Genomic DNA, 22,721 nt, shown 5'->3' with positions numbered 1-22,721 from the left:
TTATAGCAACAGGGAAGCAGTTATGGTAAGAGGGGTCAAAGGAAAAGTTAATCAGAAGATGTTGGAGAAATTAAATAGAAGCATTATTGGAGAATCAGTTAGCCCGTTGAACGCTTATGAGATCATTTCAGTCTATACTCTTTTCAAAGTTAAATGTCTAGGATCATTCAAGATGATCTTTACTTTTGACTCGATAAAGAATATGAATGAAGCTCTGCAATCATCATTTTTACTAAATTATTTTGGAGAGATAAGGAGATCGATTGCAGGATAAACATACAGGATAACAAAAGTTTAGATTGAAATTTTTGGCATGCCTCTATATGAATGGAATGAAGAAAACTTTCTTATCATAGCGGTGGTATGGGGAACCGTTTTAAGAGTGGAAAAAAGCTTGATTCAAAGAAGAAATTTTGACTCAGCCAAAATGATGATAGACACTACTTAGGTGCCAATAATCAATGACAGGATTTAGATGGATCTAAATGGAGAAAAGTTTGATATTTATGTGAAGAAAATATGGTTGGATAAAGAGATCATAGCTGATTTGAGAATGGTCAATGAAGAAGTTAGAAATGGTTTTGAAAGGTCAAGAAATACAAAAGAACACACACAAAACCACGAGTAGAAGAGTATGACATGGAGGATGAAGAGATGATTCCCAAAGAACCAATAAAATGTGGAGGCAATAAATGATATCTAGCTAGATACTACTCTACATAGAAGTGGAGACTCAGGAGGATGGAGAGAAGTTCTTAGATGTACAATACATGGAGAATTTAAACCTCTCTGAAGATTCAAATTGACCCATATATATTTTCAAGACAATATAGAAACACTAAAGAAGTGATTCATGAAACCCAATTGGACTTGCAAGGAGGCACACGGTCTGAAACAGATGGTGTGCATGATAGAACAAGAAAATTGGTGCATGAAGAGAGAAGGATAACAAGTTAATCTCAACCCCTCTATATCCACCTGGCTTCATAGACACTATTAAAAAGAGAGTGGCTCAATCTGAGCTTGAACGGGAAAGACAAAAGGGAAGAAAGATCCACATAAAAAGAATTAGCAACAAAGGAGAGAGAAAAGGGGACAAATTATAAAAATATATGCAAGATAAAAATAAAATAAGCAAAAGAGCAAAACAAATTTAACTATGAATTTTGCTGTGAATTTTGTTATTTGCGGAATTTGCTGTAAAGATTAGCTATGAATTTTGTCATAAATTGATTATTTGCAAAATTTTTTGCAAAGGTGAGTAGTAATTTTTGTTGCAAATTTTGTTACCTGCGGAGTATATTGCAAAAATTAATTATGAATTTTGCTGCAGATGTATTATTTGTAAAAGTTGTTGCCACATAAATCTATGAATTTTGTTGCAAATTTGGTACACGTGAAAGATTCGAAGTTAAATTTAAAACGAAATTTGACAAATTGTCTAATTTATCATGAAATTATCTACAAATTTTATAGATTTTTCGCGACAAAATTTGTAGATAAGTTACTTGCAAATTTAAAAATTTGCAGCAATAGTTATCCATAAGCTCATATGTTGTAGATTGAATTTTGTAGCAAAATTTTCAACAAACAAAATTATTTGCTAATTTCGATAAAAAAAATTACAGAAAAATCGGTAGCTAATCAACTATTTTTTAGTAGTGATGTAAGAATAAAAAAAGATAATCACAAAAAAAAAACTAATTAGAAAAGAGCTAAACAAATTATGGACATGAGAATAAAAATGACAGTTATATAGAAGACATAGCGGAAGAAGCAATCAAGACTTAGAGGATTAGATCCTAACTTATAATGTATTGTAGTGATGAGAATGCAATTTCGGAACAATTTTTTCGGAGGACAGTCATAAATGAAAGAAAAGCTCTAGAGAAAGTCAGTATAAAAATAAGGTTCAGAGAAAGGAAAAGAACTAGTTTTAGACTTTTAGTCAGGTTGGTGATACTAATTGCAATAATCTTGTTTTCTTTGTGGTTGAATTTTGGGAGTATAGAAGAGTGGGTTTTATAATGGTGTGTGTAAAAATTCTTAATCCATAGTAGCAAAGAAAAGTGTCCAAATTTAGGGGGCAATATATTTGAGTGATAGTGATAGAAGAGTATGGTGTGTTTCTTGGATGTTGTTAATATGTTTTTGAGAGTTGGGTGTTTGATATTTGATTGTCTTCTTAGCTAAGCCTTTTAGATGGTTCAAAAAGTATTATCCAAGTTTTAGCTTTGGTATTGGGAGTTATTATGTTTTGCCTGCGATTCAGGTTGAAAATAGGTTTTTGTGGTATTTTATATGTACTTGTTGCTTATTTTTTTCCAAGATTGAGAGACTTGAATGAATTATAAAAAAACAATTAGAGAAAAAATTAAAACAAATTAAATATAATTTTTTAAAACTTAAAAAAATGTACGCACAAAAACTATATTTCACAATTTTTTATTAATTTAAAATTATGATGTAATCTATGCTCTAATAATTATATCAGAATAGATTATTAAGATACTCATCATCTCTATACTCTCTAGTTAATACATCAAATCTTATCTAACAATCGCATTTTTTTAAAATAAAAATATACATTGTTATTACAGAAGCACATTTTATGCAAGAAAGGGAGACACATGTTGAATTTTTATTGAAATATAAGGTTAACTTTATGCATGAAAACGATCTTATGTAAAAAGGGTTATGCTATGTGTACACCAAAATCAGTGACTAAAGTCAGCCACCAGTATAAAATACATGTTAAAATACAAATACACATTAAAAATAAATTAAACCGCACATATATTTATACACAAATACATTGGTGGCTGATTTTTAATGACTAATTTTGGTGTATAAATAACATTTCTTATGTAAAAATATATCTACATACCATTCTCAACTTTATTTTCAGAGCATTCTCTTCTTACGACTTCATCACAAATCACAATCATTGAATCGTATAAAATTATTACAATTCACTGTCATACATAAAAACACACTAGTGTTCTCAATAAATTATAAAGCACACACACCTTACATCTTGTATAAAATACAAGATATAATTTTATTGATCAAACACACTTTTATAGCTATGCCACTTAAAAGGCAATCACACACTTCTTCCTGCATAGTGATACAGGGAGCTTATTCAGGTCATGCACACCACACCACACTACTCAAATAGAAATGAATATTTGTTGCCATGATGGGATCCACTTATATCCTCTTCATTGCTGCAATTGGTGTCCCATGGAACCTTAAAAATTAAAGTTCATAAACAATTGATGTGTTAGATATTAGTTACGTTGAAGTTAAAAATATTATAAGGTTGAAAAAACAAACTCTTCATGATTTAAGTTGAATGATTGTTATAATGTTACCCAAACTTATTAGAGTAAAACTTTCCTCTAGCAAAAAGAAATATGCAACTGCATGATTTTATTTATTTTCTCAAAATAATAAAAAAAAAACTTACCAACCATCCTTATTTATTTGTCCGTTGTTCCTTGATTAGACTACTAATTTAGCTGGTAGCAAATGCATTGAAAATAAGCTTCTCTCAGCAAGCAACAAATTTTCTGCAAGAATTTATATACAAGAGCTAGTTAACTCAAGATACATCAACTATACCGTTCTTTAGTTTATTAAATTCTCAGAAAGGACAAACATTGGATAATAAAATGAGCAATGTCAAAAATTTATATAACCGAATATGGAGGAAGCAAATTAAATGACATTCCAAAACAGAAACTTGTTTTGGTGCAGTGTATAACACGAAAAGTAAAAGAAGATATAAATTGTGCAGATAGAAAATAACTTACATATTAAATTATGATTGTACTAATTAACTCATCAATGCTGTTTCGTTCGTTTCTCAAATTCTTGACTGACTGCAACATTTAGATTATCTGTCGAGCAACTCACTCCATCTATCTCCACCTCATCTAAGTTGGGTGCTTCCACGCCACCGTGTGAGAAAGTTTTCATGATCTTGCATTGACTGATCTCAACGCTCAAGGACTCTTGGAATTTCAAAGTTGACTTTCCCGTGAAAAAGCTTCCAAGTTTTGGCAATTCGCTTAGAAGCAGATACCAGAGTACGTCTGGGAATGTGAGCTCATGTGGCTCGTCTGCCTCTTGTGTTGCTAATACTACTGTTTCCAATGACTCACATTTGGAAATCCTCATCTGATTCAAACTTTCGAAGCTTTTGGCAGTTGAGAATGTGAACATATACTCCAATCTGTTGCATTCAGTAACCTCGACCATCCATAGAGATGGAAAATTCAAAGTTGAGTTTCCTTTGTAGAAGCTCTCAAGTTTTGGTAACTGGCTAAGAGACAGTTCAGAAAGACTTTTAAATATGATGACATCATGATCATTATCATGTGGTTGATAATCCACCATTAAATTTTCGAGTGTTTCACAGTTGGATATGTGTAACTCTTCAAGTTGATCAAGACATTTGGAGGTTGAAGAAGTGAACAAACACTTCAAAGATGCACAACCCTCAAGTTTCAGCGATGTGAGATTAGAAAAGGTTACCCAGGTGTGGTCTAACCCAATAGATTCAAGCTTGTGCAGATTCCTCAGTTCCAATTCTTGAGCAAGCAGCTGTGAATGAATAATCTCAGGCTTTTTTGAGGGAAATATCTCTTTGCAAGCACTGTCGGCCACCCCAAGCCTCTTAATATTGGGAAGTGGCACCTTCGGAAAGAAATCAAAGGCAGATGCAGCATCTGAGTCATTAAAGCCCTGCAATCTTAGATATGTTATGTTTTGTGGGTCCAAATGAAGCAGTTCTTTGTCAAGCATCATCACACCTGCCTTGTCTATTGACAATCGCTCTAAGTGAGGGGTAACAACCTGCTCCATTGGATTCAAATTTAGTAAGAAGGACAACACACGATCATCATGACATGACAACATAATTTACCTTCTCCGTTTTTTAAATGTTGCAAAATGCGTAAAATATTCCAAATAAAATAAAATAAATGAAGCATGCAGAAGCTTATAAGTTAAACATGTGTTAAGAAATTACTCTTCTTGATGATGAAGAAAACATCAATTGTTTGTCATAAAAGATGATTTTACTCTATCAATATAGCTTTTGTTATAAATAAAAAAAGATTTCACATGACAATTGAATTCAAATTAAAAAATATTTTAAATAAAAGGATCAATTTATTTAACAGTAAATAAATAACAAATTTAATAAAGAATTTGGAAAAAAAATTTTTGAGTTATGGAAAAGTATTATATTAAGACAAAGTGTATGACAAAATAGTTGAGTGTTTTTTTAAATAAAATATTAACTGATTATTTTTTAGTCTTTCTATTTAAAATTTATAAATACCCTTAATTTAATCTTAAACTCAAAATAAGAGTCATTTATTTTGAACTCATTCCCAAATTATAATTCATTTAGATCATTTCAAAAATATTAATGGTCACTATACTTAAAACATACAAGGGAGATAAACCAATGGAGCTAATTTTTCTCAATAAGTTTATTTTCAAAAAAAAAGGTAGAAGTATATTTTTTTAAAGTGATTTAATGTATCAAAGATTGGGAGTACTTTTTTTACCAAAAAAATTAACTATTTTAATGAATTTTTTTTTGAGTAAATCTATTATATATTATTAATTTTACAACTAAAATGTATCAAATATCACTTTCACATTGTAATTGAAATCCAATTTTTTCTCCAAAATTTAAAAGTTTTTTCTTGCTCTTTCTCTCTCTGCTTTCTCTATTTCTCTCATTCCTTCACTCATTCTATCTCTCATATATATCATTATCAATGATTAATTACAAATTTAACAATCAAAATATACATGGCATTCTCTAATTACATTCAAATTAAATTAAAATATAACTATATTATATATTATATTTATATATTACTAACTAATTTAATAACTAAAATGTGTCACAAGACACTCTCTTATTAAAATTTAGAGAATATATTTTCTTCCAAAATTAGTAACCTCCTTTTTACATTCTCTTATTTACCTTTTTTTTTCTGTTTCTCTCTATCCTTCCCATTCTATATATAATTTATAATTTATATTTTATATTAGTAATTTAACAAATTAAAATATATGTCATCAGATATTTTTCATTATAATTAAAATAAAAATTTTTCTTAACTTCCAAAATTAACAGCTTTCCTCCCTCATTCTTTTTCTTTATCTTTCTTTCTCTTTTCTCTCAATCTCTATTTGTATCTACCTTTGTGTTCCACAAAAAATAAAATTAACAATATAATATAATTTAAATAAAAAATATTATTATTTGCATATATTTTTATTTAGTTTTAAATTTTTACTTCTTATCTTTCTAATATATATTTTTACTTCTTTTCTTTCAAATATTTATTACATATAATTTAGAAAAAATACTAATGTTGTGATTAAAAGTTAGAATCAAGATTCAATTGTTTTAAAAAAAAATAATTTGAGTTAATTTTATAACTATTAATATAAATTTTTTTATGTTAATATCTAATTATTATATTTTTATATATATAAAAAAATATTATTTTTAAATAACAAACATAAAAATTAATTATTTTTATTTGTGCAACATACTTAACACCTAATCAAACTCTTTCATATAAAAATAATAACTAAAAAACTTATTATTTAATTTTTTTATCTACAGAGACTCTGATCTTCTTAGCCGACAGGGACTTTTGTTCCTTACGACCTTTTTGTAAAAGTAGTTTAATGCTATAAATTTTTTGTGCCATAATCTATAATGTTAGAACCGACGTAATTTTAAAAGATTTATATTTCCGTAATGTTATTAAGGATAAAAATACTAGTATCTAAAATTATTACATATAACAGGTTATTAATAGAAATTATAATTTATACGTATGTTAGTATATACTTATGCACTGTTTTAAATGTTGAGCATGCAATTTTTAAATTTAATAGCAATGCATATATATAGCTATCTTAGATGTGCTTCATTCATGTCACAATTAACCCCACTATTGGCCAAAGTTGCTCATACTTTCTAAAGGTGGCAAGCTTCTCACATTAGATACTGCATGCATTAGGCTCATTATGAATGTACAAGAATTCCAATATCTAAAGTGTTTGGATTGATACACTATAGCTTTATGAAGAAATAAAATATGAATGAGCTGCTTATTATGATAAATAAAATGAAGACTCCTCAAAACTGCATATTCTATGGAGAAAAAAGCATACCATATATAAAATTAACAAGACTAGAAAGTTATAAATACTTTTTAAGATAAGAGCTTTCATACCTTTGCAGCGGAATCTGTGAATTTCTTTATCAGGTTACAATGAGAAACATCAAATTCTATTAACTCTGGCCAATTTAGATTTTGCATTCCAGCATAAATGTATGTAAGATTTGGCAAATTGTGCAGAGTCAATGACATTATCTCAGGGAACATAATAAACTCCTTATTTGTAGTTTCTTCATTGTCTGTTTCATCTTTTGTAACAATTTCAACCAATTCCTCACAGTTTCTGACATCTAAATTTTTTATATCAGACATGGGCACTGATGCTGGGAACAAGCTTGTGAGGCGTTTACATCCATTCACAACCACTTTCTCCAGACATAGAAAGCTGAGACTACTTCCTTTAGAATCCTTGTTCCAAATATGGCTTAGAGTTGGCAAATGTTCCAAAATCAATTTCTCCAAAGGAATAACAGTAATCATATTTGTATCTTCTTTATTTGTTGGAGCATCTTTCACATCAAATATTGTCTCAAAGGAACCACAATTTCCAACCACCAACTCTTCCAATTTATGAAGGTAAGGTAGCATATGCCAAGGTAGTAATGCATTTGATAATGAAAATTCAGAGTCTTTCATTCCATGATAAATGTAGCTCAGATTTGGCAAATTCCACAGCTTCAGACAAGATAGCTTGGAGAAGATATTAACTTGTTTATCTGCATCTTCTTCTTTGACTAATTCATCTCTTGTGACAATTTCAACCAACTTCTCACAATTCTTCACTTCTAACCTCTGTATGTTAACTGATTCTAGGAACAAGGATTTTAAGCTTGCACATTCATCAACAATAACCTCCTCCAATTTTGGAAGACTGAGCTTTCCTTTCCAAACATGGCTCAAAGTTGGAAGTTTCTCCAAAGTCAATTTCTTCAAAGGAATAAAAGTAATCATGTTTGTATCTTCTTCATTTGTTGGCGCATCTTTCACATCAAATATAGTCTTCAAGGAACTACATTTTTCAACCACCAACTCTTCTAATTTATGAAGAGAAGGTAGCAACTGCGATAGTAATGGACACTCCAAATTTGGCAAATTCACCAGCTTCAGACAACATAGCGTGGAGAAGATGCTAACCTGTTTGGCTACATCATCTCCAGTGACAATTTCAACTAACTCTGCACAATTCTTCACTTCTAAACTTTGTATGTTACCCTTGCCAACTGATTCTGGGAACACCGATTTTATGCTTGCACATTCATCAACAATAACCTCCTCCAGTTTGGGAAGACTGAGCTTTCCTTCAGTATCCTTGTTCCAAACATGCCTCAGAGTTGGAAGTTTCTCCAAAGTCAATTTCTTCAAAGGAATAACAATATTTGCTGTTGTATCTTTAATTTCATATATGGCCTCAACAGAATTGCATCCCTGCACCTCCAACTTTTCTAATCGACTGAGGAAGGGAAGTAAATGAGAAGGAAATATTGCGGTTGTAAAGAATTCATTACACCCTTTCACCCTCAGACGTTCCAATCTGACACCAGAGGAGTAGGCCTCAGCTGGGATATGCACTTTATCAAGCCATAAATCTTTTAGCTCTGGGTGATCGCCAAGATCAAGATATATCTGAATTTTGTTATGTCAGGAAAATAGATATAATAAAAAAGATTAATTAGAACTTTAAACATTTCAAATTTTCTATCAGAAATAACAATAGTAATAAATATAATTAATTACAGAAAAAATAATAAATAGATTTTGAGTTTTTTAATTGGAAAGACGACTAAACATCTTATTAAATTTAATGGACACCACATAAATTCCTTTGGCGATAGTTTGAAATTGGTATAAAAATCTATGTATCACTTGTTTATAAAGGTTTAGATATGGTTAGCATAATTTACTTGGAATTAAACATTTATTTGTCACTTACCACTATATTCAAATTAAACATTTTATAAATAGATATTTGGAATTTTATATTTACCCACATTGATCATTTTGTCAAAATTATTGTAATTAATTATACCTCTTTTGGCATGACCATAAAACAATGCTAACAAAAAAAATATATTGCCAATTTTCATTTCATTTCTAAAATTTATATCAATATATAATAAAAGGATATATGATCAATTTCTTATATTTTATTAACAATTGGATTTTTATTTAGATGTCACTGAGTTCTTATATATTAATAGTATTTTTGTTTTCAAAAATATGCTTCACTTATTCTTTTTTATTCCTTACTTTGGCTAGATGTCAGGTTATTAGGAAACCTAAAATCAATCTAAAAAAGTTACTAAATAACATTTAATTAGTAAAAAAAGAAAGATAGTTGTTGAGTAATTCTAAATGAACTTATTAATGAAAAATTTGGTTATATATTAGGATAGAAAAATGAGAATGAAAAATAGTATGAAACAAAATAAAAGAAAGAAAAAGTTACACTAATTAATAATAAAGTAAAAATGGAGTATGTGTATACACTTATATACCATAATGCAATCTCTTTGTTTTATGATAATTTCAAAACAAAAGGAATGCATAACGTTCAAAATTCATTATTAAATAAAAGTACTCTTAAATAATTGAATATACAAAATATTATATATATTATTCTTTATTTCTAAATCTTTCTCACAATATTTTTTTTTGTAAATATTAAATTTTATAGGAAAATTTTATTTAATGGCATATCAGAAAAATATCAAATATTTTTTATTTTATATAAATTTATCTTCTTATTATTTTTATTTCATTCACTAAACAAAAAATTTTAGTAAATCTTAAATTTGGTTGAAAAGTTTCTTTTTATGCCACTTACCACCTTTTTTTATTTTGGTAATTTCACACCTCAACCTTTCCCTTACTATCCTCATTTCCTCATGTTTCTCTTTTTATTTATATTTAAAATTTTTATTTTATTAATAAATTTCTTTTGACGTCACCTACCTCACCCATTTCACTACTCTTGTATATGCCTTTTTTATATTTTACATTAGATAAATTTATAACTAATAGATACATAATAGATTAAAGAGGATTAAGTTAAATTAGTTGAGCGTGGTAAATAATTCTAACTAAATTTATATTGTATGTATATAACCAAAGTGACTTTTATTAAGACAAATATTAAAATTAGTTTGAAAGTCATTATTCAAAGAAAACATATTTTACTTTTAACCTATCATTTATTTACATGTGCTATAATTTTTTAATTATATATTTTACATTTAACATACATTGAGAAATAGGAATAGCCATACGTACTTATTATATATATAGTGGCGCCAAATCATACTCATATGTACACAACATTTAACTAGGAAATATAGCATTATGAAAAGTAATAATTTTCTACATAATATACAGTTATCTTGAATACATAATGAAAATGGAAAAGTAGTGCAAAACATATATTGTTTAACATCACTATATAGTATAAGATTGTCTTATGGATTAAAAAAGAAAACCATATGCATAAGTTTTTTTAAAAAAGTTATATATCTTTGTCTATATGTTAAATACGTCATGAACTCAAGGATCTAGCTAGTCTTTTTGACCATGTAACAAACATAAAATGTTTTGCCTTGTAGACTTTGTAGTAGTATTCAAAGTTGAAGTCAAACTATTATTATTATTATTATTATTATTATTATTGGCTAGACTTGGAAAGAAAACAAAACTTGATTTAAAAGAAAAAAAAGAAACTTTGATGGAAATAAATTCAAAAGTTTTTACCTGCTTTCGTAGAAACTGGCATGCAACAGCTACGTTTAGATCATGGAGGAACAATCGATCAGCTTCATCATCGGAGTAAAATACTTGAAATAATAGTGGTTTCACATGTATTTCTGTTTGAGAAAAAAATTTCATGTCGGAGCAGTCTAGTATGTCCAGCCGAATCAAAGAGGGGAACTGCAGTGTAGCATTCCCTGAATAAAAGCATTCCAGGCTTCCCAAATCAGCAAGAGTTATCCTGTGTAGGTGCTTAAATTCAATAATGTCTTCCGTCCCACTTTCTTGTTGCACTATTTCTTTCAATGAGTTACACCATTCAACTTTCAACTCCTCAAGGTGTATTAGCATTTTTACTGCTGAGGATGTCAATAAACATTCCAATCCATTACAGTCCTTTATATGCAATTCTTTCAGATTGGAGTATGAATGTAATTCTAATACTGTTATCAATTTATGACATTCATAAACCTCCAATAGCCGCAGCTTTAACAAGTACTCTAGCCCACTAATGGAGTTCAGCTCAGATAGTGACCTCAACTTCAATTCTTTCAAGTGAAGCATCCTCTCACCCGCTTCTTTGGGAATATTCATGGTTTTGCAATTGTTCCAATATATATCAATAATCTCTAATTTGGGAAACATCTTGTCATTAGGAAGCATCTTGTCATCGGCAAATATCTCAAATGATGAAGTAGAGTTCTCTCCATCATCATTGTAATCAGGGAAATACGCAAGGTGAAGTTCATTTAAATAGTGATGAAAGCCGCCTTGATTCATAAACTGCTTCACCAAAGTGTGATTTGGATTAATGAGCGACAACTTCTCCACCTTGGAAATACCGCCCTATTAATGAATTAAGGCAACGCAAATGATAAGAAACAAAACATATAAGAGAACAAAGAATGCATATATACCACATGCACTTGCTTATTACCTCCGGATATTTTTGTTCTTGGTTCAGAAAGAGGTGCAGTTGCTTTAACTCGGGGCACTCCAGAGTCAATCTTCCAGACTCAAAGTCATTTAGTTGTGGCAACTTTGATAGTATCAGTGTGGTTAAACGAGGAAACGTAAACGTTTCTGATCCTCCCACGTCTTTACCAACAAGTTCTTGCAACTCAGCGCAATTGCTTACATCGAGCTTCTCGAGCTTTTTAAGATCTCTGGCCAAGACGGTAGGAAACACACTTATCAATTCATCACAATATTCGATAGTGACCTGCTGCAGATTTTGAAAACCTAGAAGGATTTCTCCTTTGTCATGTTGCCACACACTCTTCAGACTTGGTAGATACTCTAAACTTAGCTTCTTCAGTTGGAATGATGATTCCCAGCTCTTAGTGTCATCCATCTCAAAAATGCTTTCTATTGTCCTACCCCACTTCACTCGAAGTTCTTGTAAGCTCTTCAAACAACAGAGGACATTTGACGGAATTGCATGCGTATTAGATGCATCCCAGTCATATAGTGTCAGAGTTTTTAAACCGGAAAACCAATCTTTTCGGGAACCTTCTTTACTTAGCCAGATTAGTTTTAGAAGATCTTGATCAGAATTCAAATCCAACTCATTCATACCCAACTCATTCATGCCTTCAAAAAATTTCTGTGAATAATGCAAAATTAGTTATCACAATTATAATTTATTTCATGCAAACCAAATGCATGACTATTATCAAAATGTTTTTCCTATTAGCTTAAGTCAAATAGCTAGAGATATAAGTGCAACCAACCACTAACAAAAATGCAACTCGAAACTTTACTAGAACCAAAAAAAAATATTGAAGTATACTTGTTATATTATTCGAATATTTCATCTAATAATGAACTGCGTAAATAAAAATGTTAATTATAAGGTCTTGTCCAAATAATTTAAACAAAGTTAATATTCGAATAAAATAAAATAAGTTACAGAATAAAATAAAATGAAATAATATATATGTCTTAATTATTAATTAAATGAGGAAATGAAAAGGAACCACTAACAAAAAAAAATGAAATTTCATAAAAGACTTACCTTATTGTCAAATATGTATCTTATTGTAGATCCTATATTGTCTTCGTGCCAGCACCATCTCTTTTTCTTTTTGTCATGCACATAATATATCTTTTGCAAATTTGGCCCACAGTCCACTTCTTTTGCAGAGAAATTTTCCATTTTGTGGCATGCACTCACAATAAAATTCTCCAATGATGGGAATTTAAAGGCACAATTCTTGGAGCTGCAGAAACTATTAAGGCTCTTCAATGACACAAGCTCAAGAGTTGTCAATTGTTTGAAAATGATGGGAATCTCCGCGCCTACATTTTCTTTTTCTTCCTGTCCTTCTTGTGTTTTCTCTTCCTCTAGAGATTTAGAGTTCTCTTCTTGTGTTTCCTCTTCCTCTAGAGATTCAGAGTACTCTTCTTTTTGTGTTTTCTCTGAAACAATTTCCTCTAGATTTTTACAATTGATTACCTTCATGGTTTTGAGTTGACCCAAGCTTTTGGCAGTTGATGGTGACATCACATATTTTAATTCCTCACAGTCAACCACTTCTAGAATTGTCAAGTGAGCGAGAGACACAGACGAAGGTGCTATAGTTTGCAAATATGAACAATTGTTTATAACCAATGACTCTATCTTTTGAAGAACTGCATCTTGTTCAAAGCAAATCTTCTTAAGATAATACATGTTTGTTAATGTCAAGCTTTTTAACTTTGGCACAACCCCAATAGCAGGCCTTCTTGTTCCACCAGGCTTCAATTCTTCAAAGTCACAATTATCTAAGCATAAGCTCTTGAGGTTAGGGTTGCAATGAAGGAAAGAATATATAATATCAGAATTGTTCAGTCCAGACAACTGAAGCTCTTCTAAGCTATCCCTTCTGTAGTCATAGTCCATTGATGACCCCACTACATGTCGTGATTCAATGTGCATGGACTTTAACTTGTTATTGATTACCTATATCAAATAAATAATGAAAATCAATAAATTATATATATTAGAAACTAAATATGTGAAAATATATTTATATACAACATTGCCATTGACTGTTCTATTTTAATTAATTTGTTTAATTTTTCTTATGCCATAAACTTTCTTCCATTTTACTACTAGCAAGCTAGAATCTATGCAGAGTTAAAAGACTTGTTAGTATTACCTCCTTTACTTTTACTTCTCCAGTTTTAGAATTTTCTGGAAAAAGAGCATTCTTTATTTCTGCATGTGATGAGATTTCTTCAAATAGTTCCAACAAGTCACAACGTTCAATAGATAGGTCTTTTAATGTTGGACAACTTAATTCATAAGCTCCTGATGAATAGAAACTCTTGAATTTTGATAATCCAAAAAACTTGACAGTAGTCAGTTTAGGAAACTCAAATTGAATAGGACTACTTGAGTTGATGACAGCATCTTTTCCCTTGCCAACTATTTCCCTCAATTGGTAGCAATCTGATACCACAAAGCTTTCAAGGCTTTCAATCTTTATTTCAACATTCTTGACTACAGAAACTGAAAATATGTTTTCCAACCTTCCACAATGATGCACCCATATCTTTTGCAATTTGAGATCACTCCATTTTACTTCTTTCTTCCATTTGAATACATGCTCCAGTTTCCGGAGTGTTTCTAAATGAATATCTTGCAACTTAATGTTATGCATAGCATCCTGTCTTTTATCATCATCATCAGCTTCTTCAAATATAACTTTGATTGACGCGCAGTTCGTAACCCTCAAGCAACTTAAACTAGACAATCTTCGAGCCATATTATGAGGAATTACATTGACCAATTCATCACACTTATCAATGATCAGAGTGTTCAGCTTGCCAAAGGAAGTTTCAGGAGCTTCATCAGAATTCCATATCTTACACAATCTCTGCATGCTACTCAGCTTGACGGTCTTCAAGTTTGGAAAAATGGCATCCTGCTTTTGGTTTACATACAAAAGCAAGCTAATCAAAATTAGCAACTATGATAAATACTTGTATTGCATTCAAAATGGGTGATTGAATGAAGCGGTATAAAAATTCATGTGAAGGTGCATGGGTGTATATAAAAAGGTAAATAATGAATATGTGAATCGATGGATCTTCTAAAACATGACATATAAATCGATTTTAAATTTGTTATTTGATTTGATTCATATTTGACTATAAAGAACTCTTTGGTATTTTTTTTAAAGATGTTTATATGTGTCATTTTATTATTGGACATCCTTATTAAACTGGTTAATAATTTATTTTTTAATAAACTAAAACAAAATCAATTTATTATAACAACAATAATAAACTTAATTGTCTGCATTATAATTATTAGATCTGATTTGATTCAATCGAATTACACAATCTAAACCGAATATCTTTAAATTTTTTATAAAAAGACAAATATATCCCTGACTTTTTGTTTTGCAGACATTTAAATACCTAAAAATTTAAAAATACAATTAGATCCTTAAAAAAAATTGGATTTATTGTTATTGTTACAGAACAAAAATCAATTTTATTCTAATTTGTTAAAAATTCAAAAATAACCCATTCATTAATACATTCAATAATAATACGACAGGTAAGTACTTTTATAAAAAGACGTTTTACACGTCGGAGCATCCCTATTCCTTATAAATGACATTGACATATAACATTAAGCCTTTCAATAATAAAATAAATTTTCATTCCCTTTTTCTTCATTTTTTTCCCTATTATTATTATTCTACAATAACAATGTTATATATTTTAGGAGTGTCATCGTCAATCATTTACCGACAACATGTATGAGAATGAATATTATTTCTCTGCATATATATAAAAAAAGGTGTTGTAGTTCCTCATACTAAAATTTATCTATTTATAACATATAAAAAGTCATATCAAAATTTTTATAATAAATTTAAATTATTTTTTCTTGTTAATAATATTATACATCAACAATTTAACTTAACAAAAACTAAAAATCAATTAATTATTTTCTAGTAAAAAATTTTTTAAAAAATAAAAAAATCTTACTTCTTATTATTATTTAGTTGAAACATAAAGTATTAATTAAATACAATAAACATACATTAAAAGTATCATAATAATAATTATAAAAAATTTTAGTTATAAATATCGACATTCTATAATTTATACGTTAAAAATTTACAGTTTTATTATTATGCTATTTGGCCTACTTATATATACTACATCAGACTCATATTATCTTTTATTTTTTAATCTCTCAGACTAGTTGGAAAAAATTTTTTTAAGTAAATTCAAATTTAACACATCTCTTTACTAGATGCATTTAAATATATCATGATTATAAAGTTTGTTCATAACTTTATATTATATTTTTAATATTTTTCATTCTCATTTATTTTTTTCTAATCCAAATAAGTTTAAATTTAATACATCTCCTTACTAGTTATTATGTACATTTAAATATAGAGAAAATTCCATTTTCTTCCCTGCGAAATGCTAAAATGACACTCTCCTCCCTCTATTTATAAAATGTACATTCCTATTCCTTATAATTTTTAAAAAATCTCCTCTTTGATCCATTTTAAATTTTTTATGTTAACTAATGTTAATTTTATCCCTTTTTCTAAAAAAAATATTTTTTATAAAAATATCCTTTAGTAAAAATTTTATTTTTTGTCATTAAATTTTGCTTATCAAAATACACTTTAATAAATTATTTTTTTATTGATTAAATTGTATTTTTATCAAAATATTTTTAAAAAAATTTAATAATTAAATTATTTTTTTAAAATTTCTTTCAATAATTTTTTAATTATTAAATTATGATTTTATCAAAATTTTTGTTAATAATTATTTTATATTTTATTATTAATTTTTTGATATCAATATATGTTATTTTAATATTAAAAAAACTCTTAGTAAGATTATTTTTCAATATCAATATATATTAATTGTTATACATATTAATAATGGTAATATTTTTTAATTTAATGTAAATAATATACATTAATATCAAAAAATTAATAATATAAAAAAATTATTAACAAAAATTTTGGTAAAATCATAATTTAATAATTAAAAAATTATTGAAGGATATTTTTAAAAAATAATTTAATTATTAAATTTTTTTTTAAAATTATTTTGATAAAAATAGAATCTAATCAATAAAAAATAATTTATTAAATGGTATTTTGATAAGTATAGTTTAATGATAAAAAAAATAAATTTTTTGTTAAAGAATTTTTTTGTAAAAAATAAATTTTTTTGAAAAATAGATAAAGTTAACATTAGTTAACACAAAAAATTTAAAATGGACTAAAGAGGAGGTTTTTAAAAATTATAAAAAAAGGGAATGTATATTTTATAAATAAAGGGGAGAAAAGTGTTATTTTAACATCTTGTAAGAAAAGGGAGTGTAATTTTCTCTTAAATATATCATTATTATAAAGTTAGTTCACAAGTTTATATGATGTTTTTGGTATTTTTTATTTTCATTCATTTTTTAAACTTTTTTCTTTAATTATTTACAAACCAAAGAACACCATATGAAAGTTTAAAGTATGACAACTAAAACAAATGTAAAAATTGAAGCAACAAATAAAGAGATAACTTTGTATAACTCTAATATAAAAGGTTTATGTTTTTTTTTAAATAAATTTAAATTCTTAAAATAATAAACTATATTTTAATTTGTATTACATTTTAGTTGTATGTCTCCAACTTAAAATGTTATATATATAATTAAAGGCATAAATAGTGTAATGGATAAAAGTGCTTAAATATCGTAACGAACTCAAGTTCAAATTCTCACCACAATGAATAAATCATACAACATGGACGACGATAGATTTGATAAAAGATAGACCTATATAGTAGTTAGAAACAAAAGAAGCCTAAAAAGATTCTGCATGAGATGGTTAAACAACGTCTCTATGAACAATCTCACAAGAGACATCACATGATGAGACATAATGATATTATTTGATCTATCTAACTAACTCCAACCACATAGTGAGATAAAGATTTTTATTGTTATTGTTTATATTAATATATAGATATATGGATCTAATAAATAATATGTCATGTAATAAATAGATTAAAACCAATCTATAATTTTCTCTAGAGGCACTTGAATTTTTTTATCCAGAACTAATTAATTAAACAAATCTAATGTAATGTTAATGAATTAGTTACGTACCTTCTTCGTTTTAGCCTCACCATCACCTTGATCATGGGGGAAGATGTGGGTCATCTTACAATCAATAACAAAAAGGCTTTGAAGATTCACCAAATGTCTAGCAACAGAGAAAGACCATAGGCTTTCTAAATTCCAGCAACCATTCACGTCGAGGTGCATCAAATTTTGAAAGGAAGAATAAGTTTGTTTGATGGTGTGGTGCTTCTTGCCAAAGCATGTCGTCAACTTTTGATGAAAAGGAGGAGAAGTTCTTTGGTCGACGGTATGGCAAGCCAATATTTGATCACTCCATATGTGGTTGATTTGGAGCATAGACAACTCAATTCTCTCTAGCTCTGGAACTTCAATCTGCCAAGTAATATAGACAACTAATGCTGATTCCAAAAGTAGTTGAATATAATTTTTGCAAATTATTTTCTTTTGTCACTTTTTTTAGTACATATACAAGCTTTCTTCCTATTATGAAACAAAGTTCAAAATGTACAAGAGAATCAAATCTGAAAAGTAGTTATGACTTATGAGCATACCTTGCCATGAAACAATGATCTGGTATCTTCTTCAGATGAAATTGGATAGAACCCAATAAACTTGGATAAAGATTGCAGCTTTAAAGAACGAAGTTGGAGAAACTTAAGAGTAGGCTCTGTTTCATTATGATTATTTGTTTCTCTAACAACAATCTCCTCCAAAGAGTTACATTCTGAAATTTCAATTCTCTCAAGAGCAATTAGAAGTCTAGCTATAGACATTAAGAAAACATTCTTCAAGCAACCACAGAGTTTGATCTTGATCATTTTCAAATTACCAAAGGAACCTTCTGAGAGTGGCTGACAAGAGAAAATTTGCTCCATTTTCCTAAGCTTATAGAGATACAATGACTCCAATTTGGGAAAAACCTTCTGATGCCTCTGCTGACTAATGAGAGAGCGAACACTCTTGTTGCTTGCAATGGATAAACGTTTAAGATAAGGAAATCCTTTCAGATTCAACTCATAAAAAACATCTTGGACACCGTTCAAGTTTTGCAGCAACAAGATTTCAACCCTTTCAAACAACATTTTGATTGCCTCCTGGGAATGAATGTCAAAGCCGCCATCCTTTTGGCATAATGCCAAACATCTTGACAGGTCATACTTATCTGGAATCTTGAAATCAGCCTCTAGATCTCTATTTAAAGAGCCAATGAGAATCTTGTAACTGTACAACTTGTCAAAGAACAAATTCTTGGGTAGATACGCAACACTTGGGATTTCCAGGTCTAGATTTGTTAATTGATTCAGATCACCCAACACAGATAGAACACTGTCATTAATTGCCTTCCATTGAATGCGAGTGTTTCGCACATAGAACTCCTCAAGCCTAGTCAAACTTTTCATTACATCATGTGGAAACTCTCTAAGCTTGTAACAGTTACTGATGTCAAAGATTTGAAGCTTAGATAAATGTTTTAGCTCATCAGGCAAACCTTTGACATCAGATCCCGAAAAGCTTAGTATTCTTAAATTCTTTAATTCTCCCAAGACACTTAATTGCTCACCTTCACCTAAAATGCATTTCTCGATACAAAGCATTCTTAGTTTTTTTAGGTATTTAATTGAGGAAGGCAATGATAAAAGGTTGAACCCCACCAAAATCAACACCCTAAGTTCTCTCATTTTTTTAAAGAAATTATCTGGTATTTTTAAAGATGGATCATTATTTTCAATATGAAAGACTCTAAGCCTAGGACAACACATGTTCACAGGAAATCTCTCAATGAAATTACAACGTTGTAAGGAAATAACAGTGTACTCTTTAAGTAGATCCTCATCAGGCCATTCATCTAGTTTTTCTTCGGTCATCATGAACACATGCATCTCCTCAGATGATATTGACAAAGCTGCATTACGAACAAGATTTTGCATGGTGAAACGATCACTTGAATAACTGTTAGACAACAAACCTGACTCTTTTAACTTGACGAGCAACATTTGTACTCTGTCTCTGGCTTCCCAAACTGAGTAAACGCCTCGAAGAAAACCCAAACCAATGCAATATCTCACCAAATGCGCAACCAATGCGTCATGATCCATACGGGCACAAAGCAAGAAGGTAAGCTTGAGCTCCTCATTTTCAAGAAGTCTATAACTCAACTTTGTAGAATACTCAGGTGCTGCTAATTGGTTTTCCTCTTCAAGCTTTTGAAGCGCTCGATGAGTATCCTTCCAAACTAAGTGGCTCTGATTTTTCAATGCCCTTGCAGTTGTAATTATTGACATCGGCAAACCTTGACACTTGTTGGCTATTTCTGCTGCTAATGTTTCAATTTCAGAATTGTTGGCTCCTATTCCAGCCATCTCCTTGAACAGTGTCTCTCCGTCCTTAGGATTTAAGAGTTTCACATGGATAATAAGCTCTAGCTTCACATCCATTTCGGTCAATACTTGTCTCAGATCAGAAATCAACAAGATCTTATACCCCCTGCTACCCTCTTCTGTTTTCAACTTGCGATAGCCATTGGAGATAGTTTTTGTGTGAGCTTTTTGCTTGTCAGTTTCTGTGTGAGCTCTTTGCCTGTTATCTTGTGTGGAAGTTTCTCTCTCTTTGTCTGCTCCATCAGTTTGTTTGTCAGCAGAAGATTCACCTTTTGTCAAGAGAAGAGGACCAAGATCATCGGTTGGTGATGGAATCCCCAATGAATTTAGATCTATTTTTGCACATAGATCATCTAGGATTATAAGGATGTTGTCCTTCTCATTCTTAAGCTTCTCTTGTATGGTGATTGCTCTTGCATGCTCACTTTCCCCTTCAAACTTCACTCCCAGCATGTCAGCGATTTGGCCTTGTATCCTTTTTATATCAGGACATTTTGTCACTTTAACCGTTATCACCACATCGAACTTGTTGTTCGTCTTTTCCAACAGAGCAGTAGCACTTTTTACCAAAGTGGTCTTTCCCACACCAGTTGCCCCAAAAACACCGATCAATCTTGCATTAGGGTCTTCTAGTGATTCCTTGATCTTTTTCTTGGTTGTTTCTCTTGATCTTAAAGGTATCTGGAATACAAATCTTTTGTTAGAAAAATAATCATAAATATAAAACATTTAAAAACAAAGCATTCTAGAAACTCACATAATCAAATTCAGAAGTCGCAACACCAATGGATGATAGATCTTGCCAAGAAGATATAATAATATCACACTTTTCATTTTGTAGCTCTCCAACCGTCCCCTTAATCTCTTCTGCTGTTTTGCTCCAGACATACCTTTGAATTGGATTTAGGAAGGACGCCACAAAGTGTTCTTGCCTACCTTCTTCCAACTCACGATATTCATCGATTATGTCTTGTACCTGACGCAACCATGCCTTAACATGATATACTTCTCTCCCGAATCGCACTTCATCCTCCTCGGCTTTTCCACATACCCTGTTTCTATCCTCTACGAGATCATTTATGTCTTTCTCTAGCTCCTTAAGTTTCTTCTTGTTGTTCACCACATAGTCCACCGGGTTGCTTGCATACTTCTTCCATGCAACTACAAGTTTCTCAGTTACGAAGTCGAAAATACGTTCTTGTATAAAATCAGGAATCGGATTACACATGCTTTTATCCTTCTTCTTGTTGACTTACATCTTCTTTCTGCATGCATGCCTATATATATATAATTAATAATAAGAACATATCACATATGGGAAATGTAAAATGGAATGCCATGTTGGAAAAATTAGGAAAGAGAAATGTTAGGGCCAGTAGATTTTGTAATTTGTAACCATCAATGAGCTATCAACAATATTTTTATGCACTGCCCCTAGACTTTCTCATTAGGAAAACATGCACCATTCTCTAGTCGAATTCAATCTAAACGATTTAAGCATTAATTTGTTGAAAAATCATATGAAAAAGTATAAATAACCAACAATATTGGTGAACCATGTGAATAATAGATATATTGGATATTCATTTCATTAGGTAGATGTGCAGATAGTTATTCTAATATTAAAATTTAGGTGGATAATTTGGAGAGATAGTGTGTTTTTATTTTATTAATAGTTATTCCTATTATTCAAAAAAGTCATTGGTTACCTAACATAACCTAAATCACATTGGTGAATAATATCGTTTTTTTTTTTTTGGTGTCTGTGAATAATATCGTATACATTAAAAGTATTGCATACATACATAAGTATAATACAGTCACCAAAAAAAAAAACATAAGTATAATACTATGAATATGTCAACAATTCATATATATATATATATATATATATATATATATATATATATATATATATATATATATATATATATATATATATATATATATATATATATATATATATATATATATATACGGGTAAAAAATATTATAGAAGAACTATTATATGAATAATAAATTATACCATTATTTAACATGAAAATTTTAAAATTTGTTATAAATCACAAACTAGCTTTAATTTTTCCTTTTTTTTTTACATTCAGAATAATTACATAGTATTATTTCTATACTCCTACGCAAAATAATTACACATACTATTTTGCTCTGATTACATATTTCCATACCAAGGAATATGATCATTATTTCCAAAACGATTCTGCTAGAAAATTAACTATGAGTATAATCAACTAGAGCCAA

General features: G+C 29.5%; 1 protein-coding gene across 2 annotated transcripts in view; it reads right to left on the bottom strand.

The window, feature by feature from the left end:
- Positions 1-2,897: 2,897 nt before the first annotated feature.
- Positions 2,898-22,721, bottom strand: part of LOC112721418 (uncharacterized) — a 34,664-nt gene continuing 14,840 nt past the window's right edge. Inside the window, exons 3-13 of one of the 2 annotated variants that reach the window (XM_025772486.3) lie at positions 21,220-21,739; positions 18,636-21,143; positions 18,109-18,456; positions 14,111-14,878; positions 12,985-13,911; positions 11,905-12,573; positions 10,971-11,813; positions 7,284-8,852; positions 3,819-4,863; positions 3,473-3,575; positions 2,898-3,253 (exon numbers count right to left, since the gene is read on the bottom strand). In XM_025772486.3, coding sequence (XP_025628271.1) covers positions 3,850-4,863; positions 7,284-8,852; positions 10,971-11,813; positions 11,905-12,573; positions 12,985-13,911; positions 14,111-14,878; positions 18,109-18,456; positions 18,636-21,143; positions 21,220-21,690 — 9,117 coding nt within the window. In that variant the 5' untranslated portion in view covers positions 21,691-21,739 and the 3' untranslated portion in view covers positions 2,898-3,253; positions 3,473-3,575; positions 3,819-3,849. The remainder of the gene's footprint in view (positions 3,254-3,472; positions 3,576-3,818; positions 4,864-7,283; positions 8,853-10,970; positions 11,814-11,904; positions 12,574-12,984; positions 13,912-14,110; positions 14,879-18,108; positions 18,457-18,635; positions 21,144-21,219; positions 21,740-22,721) is intronic. The other variant, XM_029291325.2, reaches the window with a different exon arrangement.

Source organism: Arachis hypogaea, chromosome 2 (assembly GCF_003086295.3).
Source record: "Arachis hypogaea cultivar Tifrunner chromosome 2, arahy.Tifrunner.gnm2.J5K5, whole genome shotgun sequence".
Lineage (NCBI taxonomy): Eukaryota > Viridiplantae > Streptophyta > Magnoliopsida > Fabales > Fabaceae > Arachis > Arachis hypogaea.
This window is presented reverse-complemented; position numbering and strand designations above follow the sequence as displayed.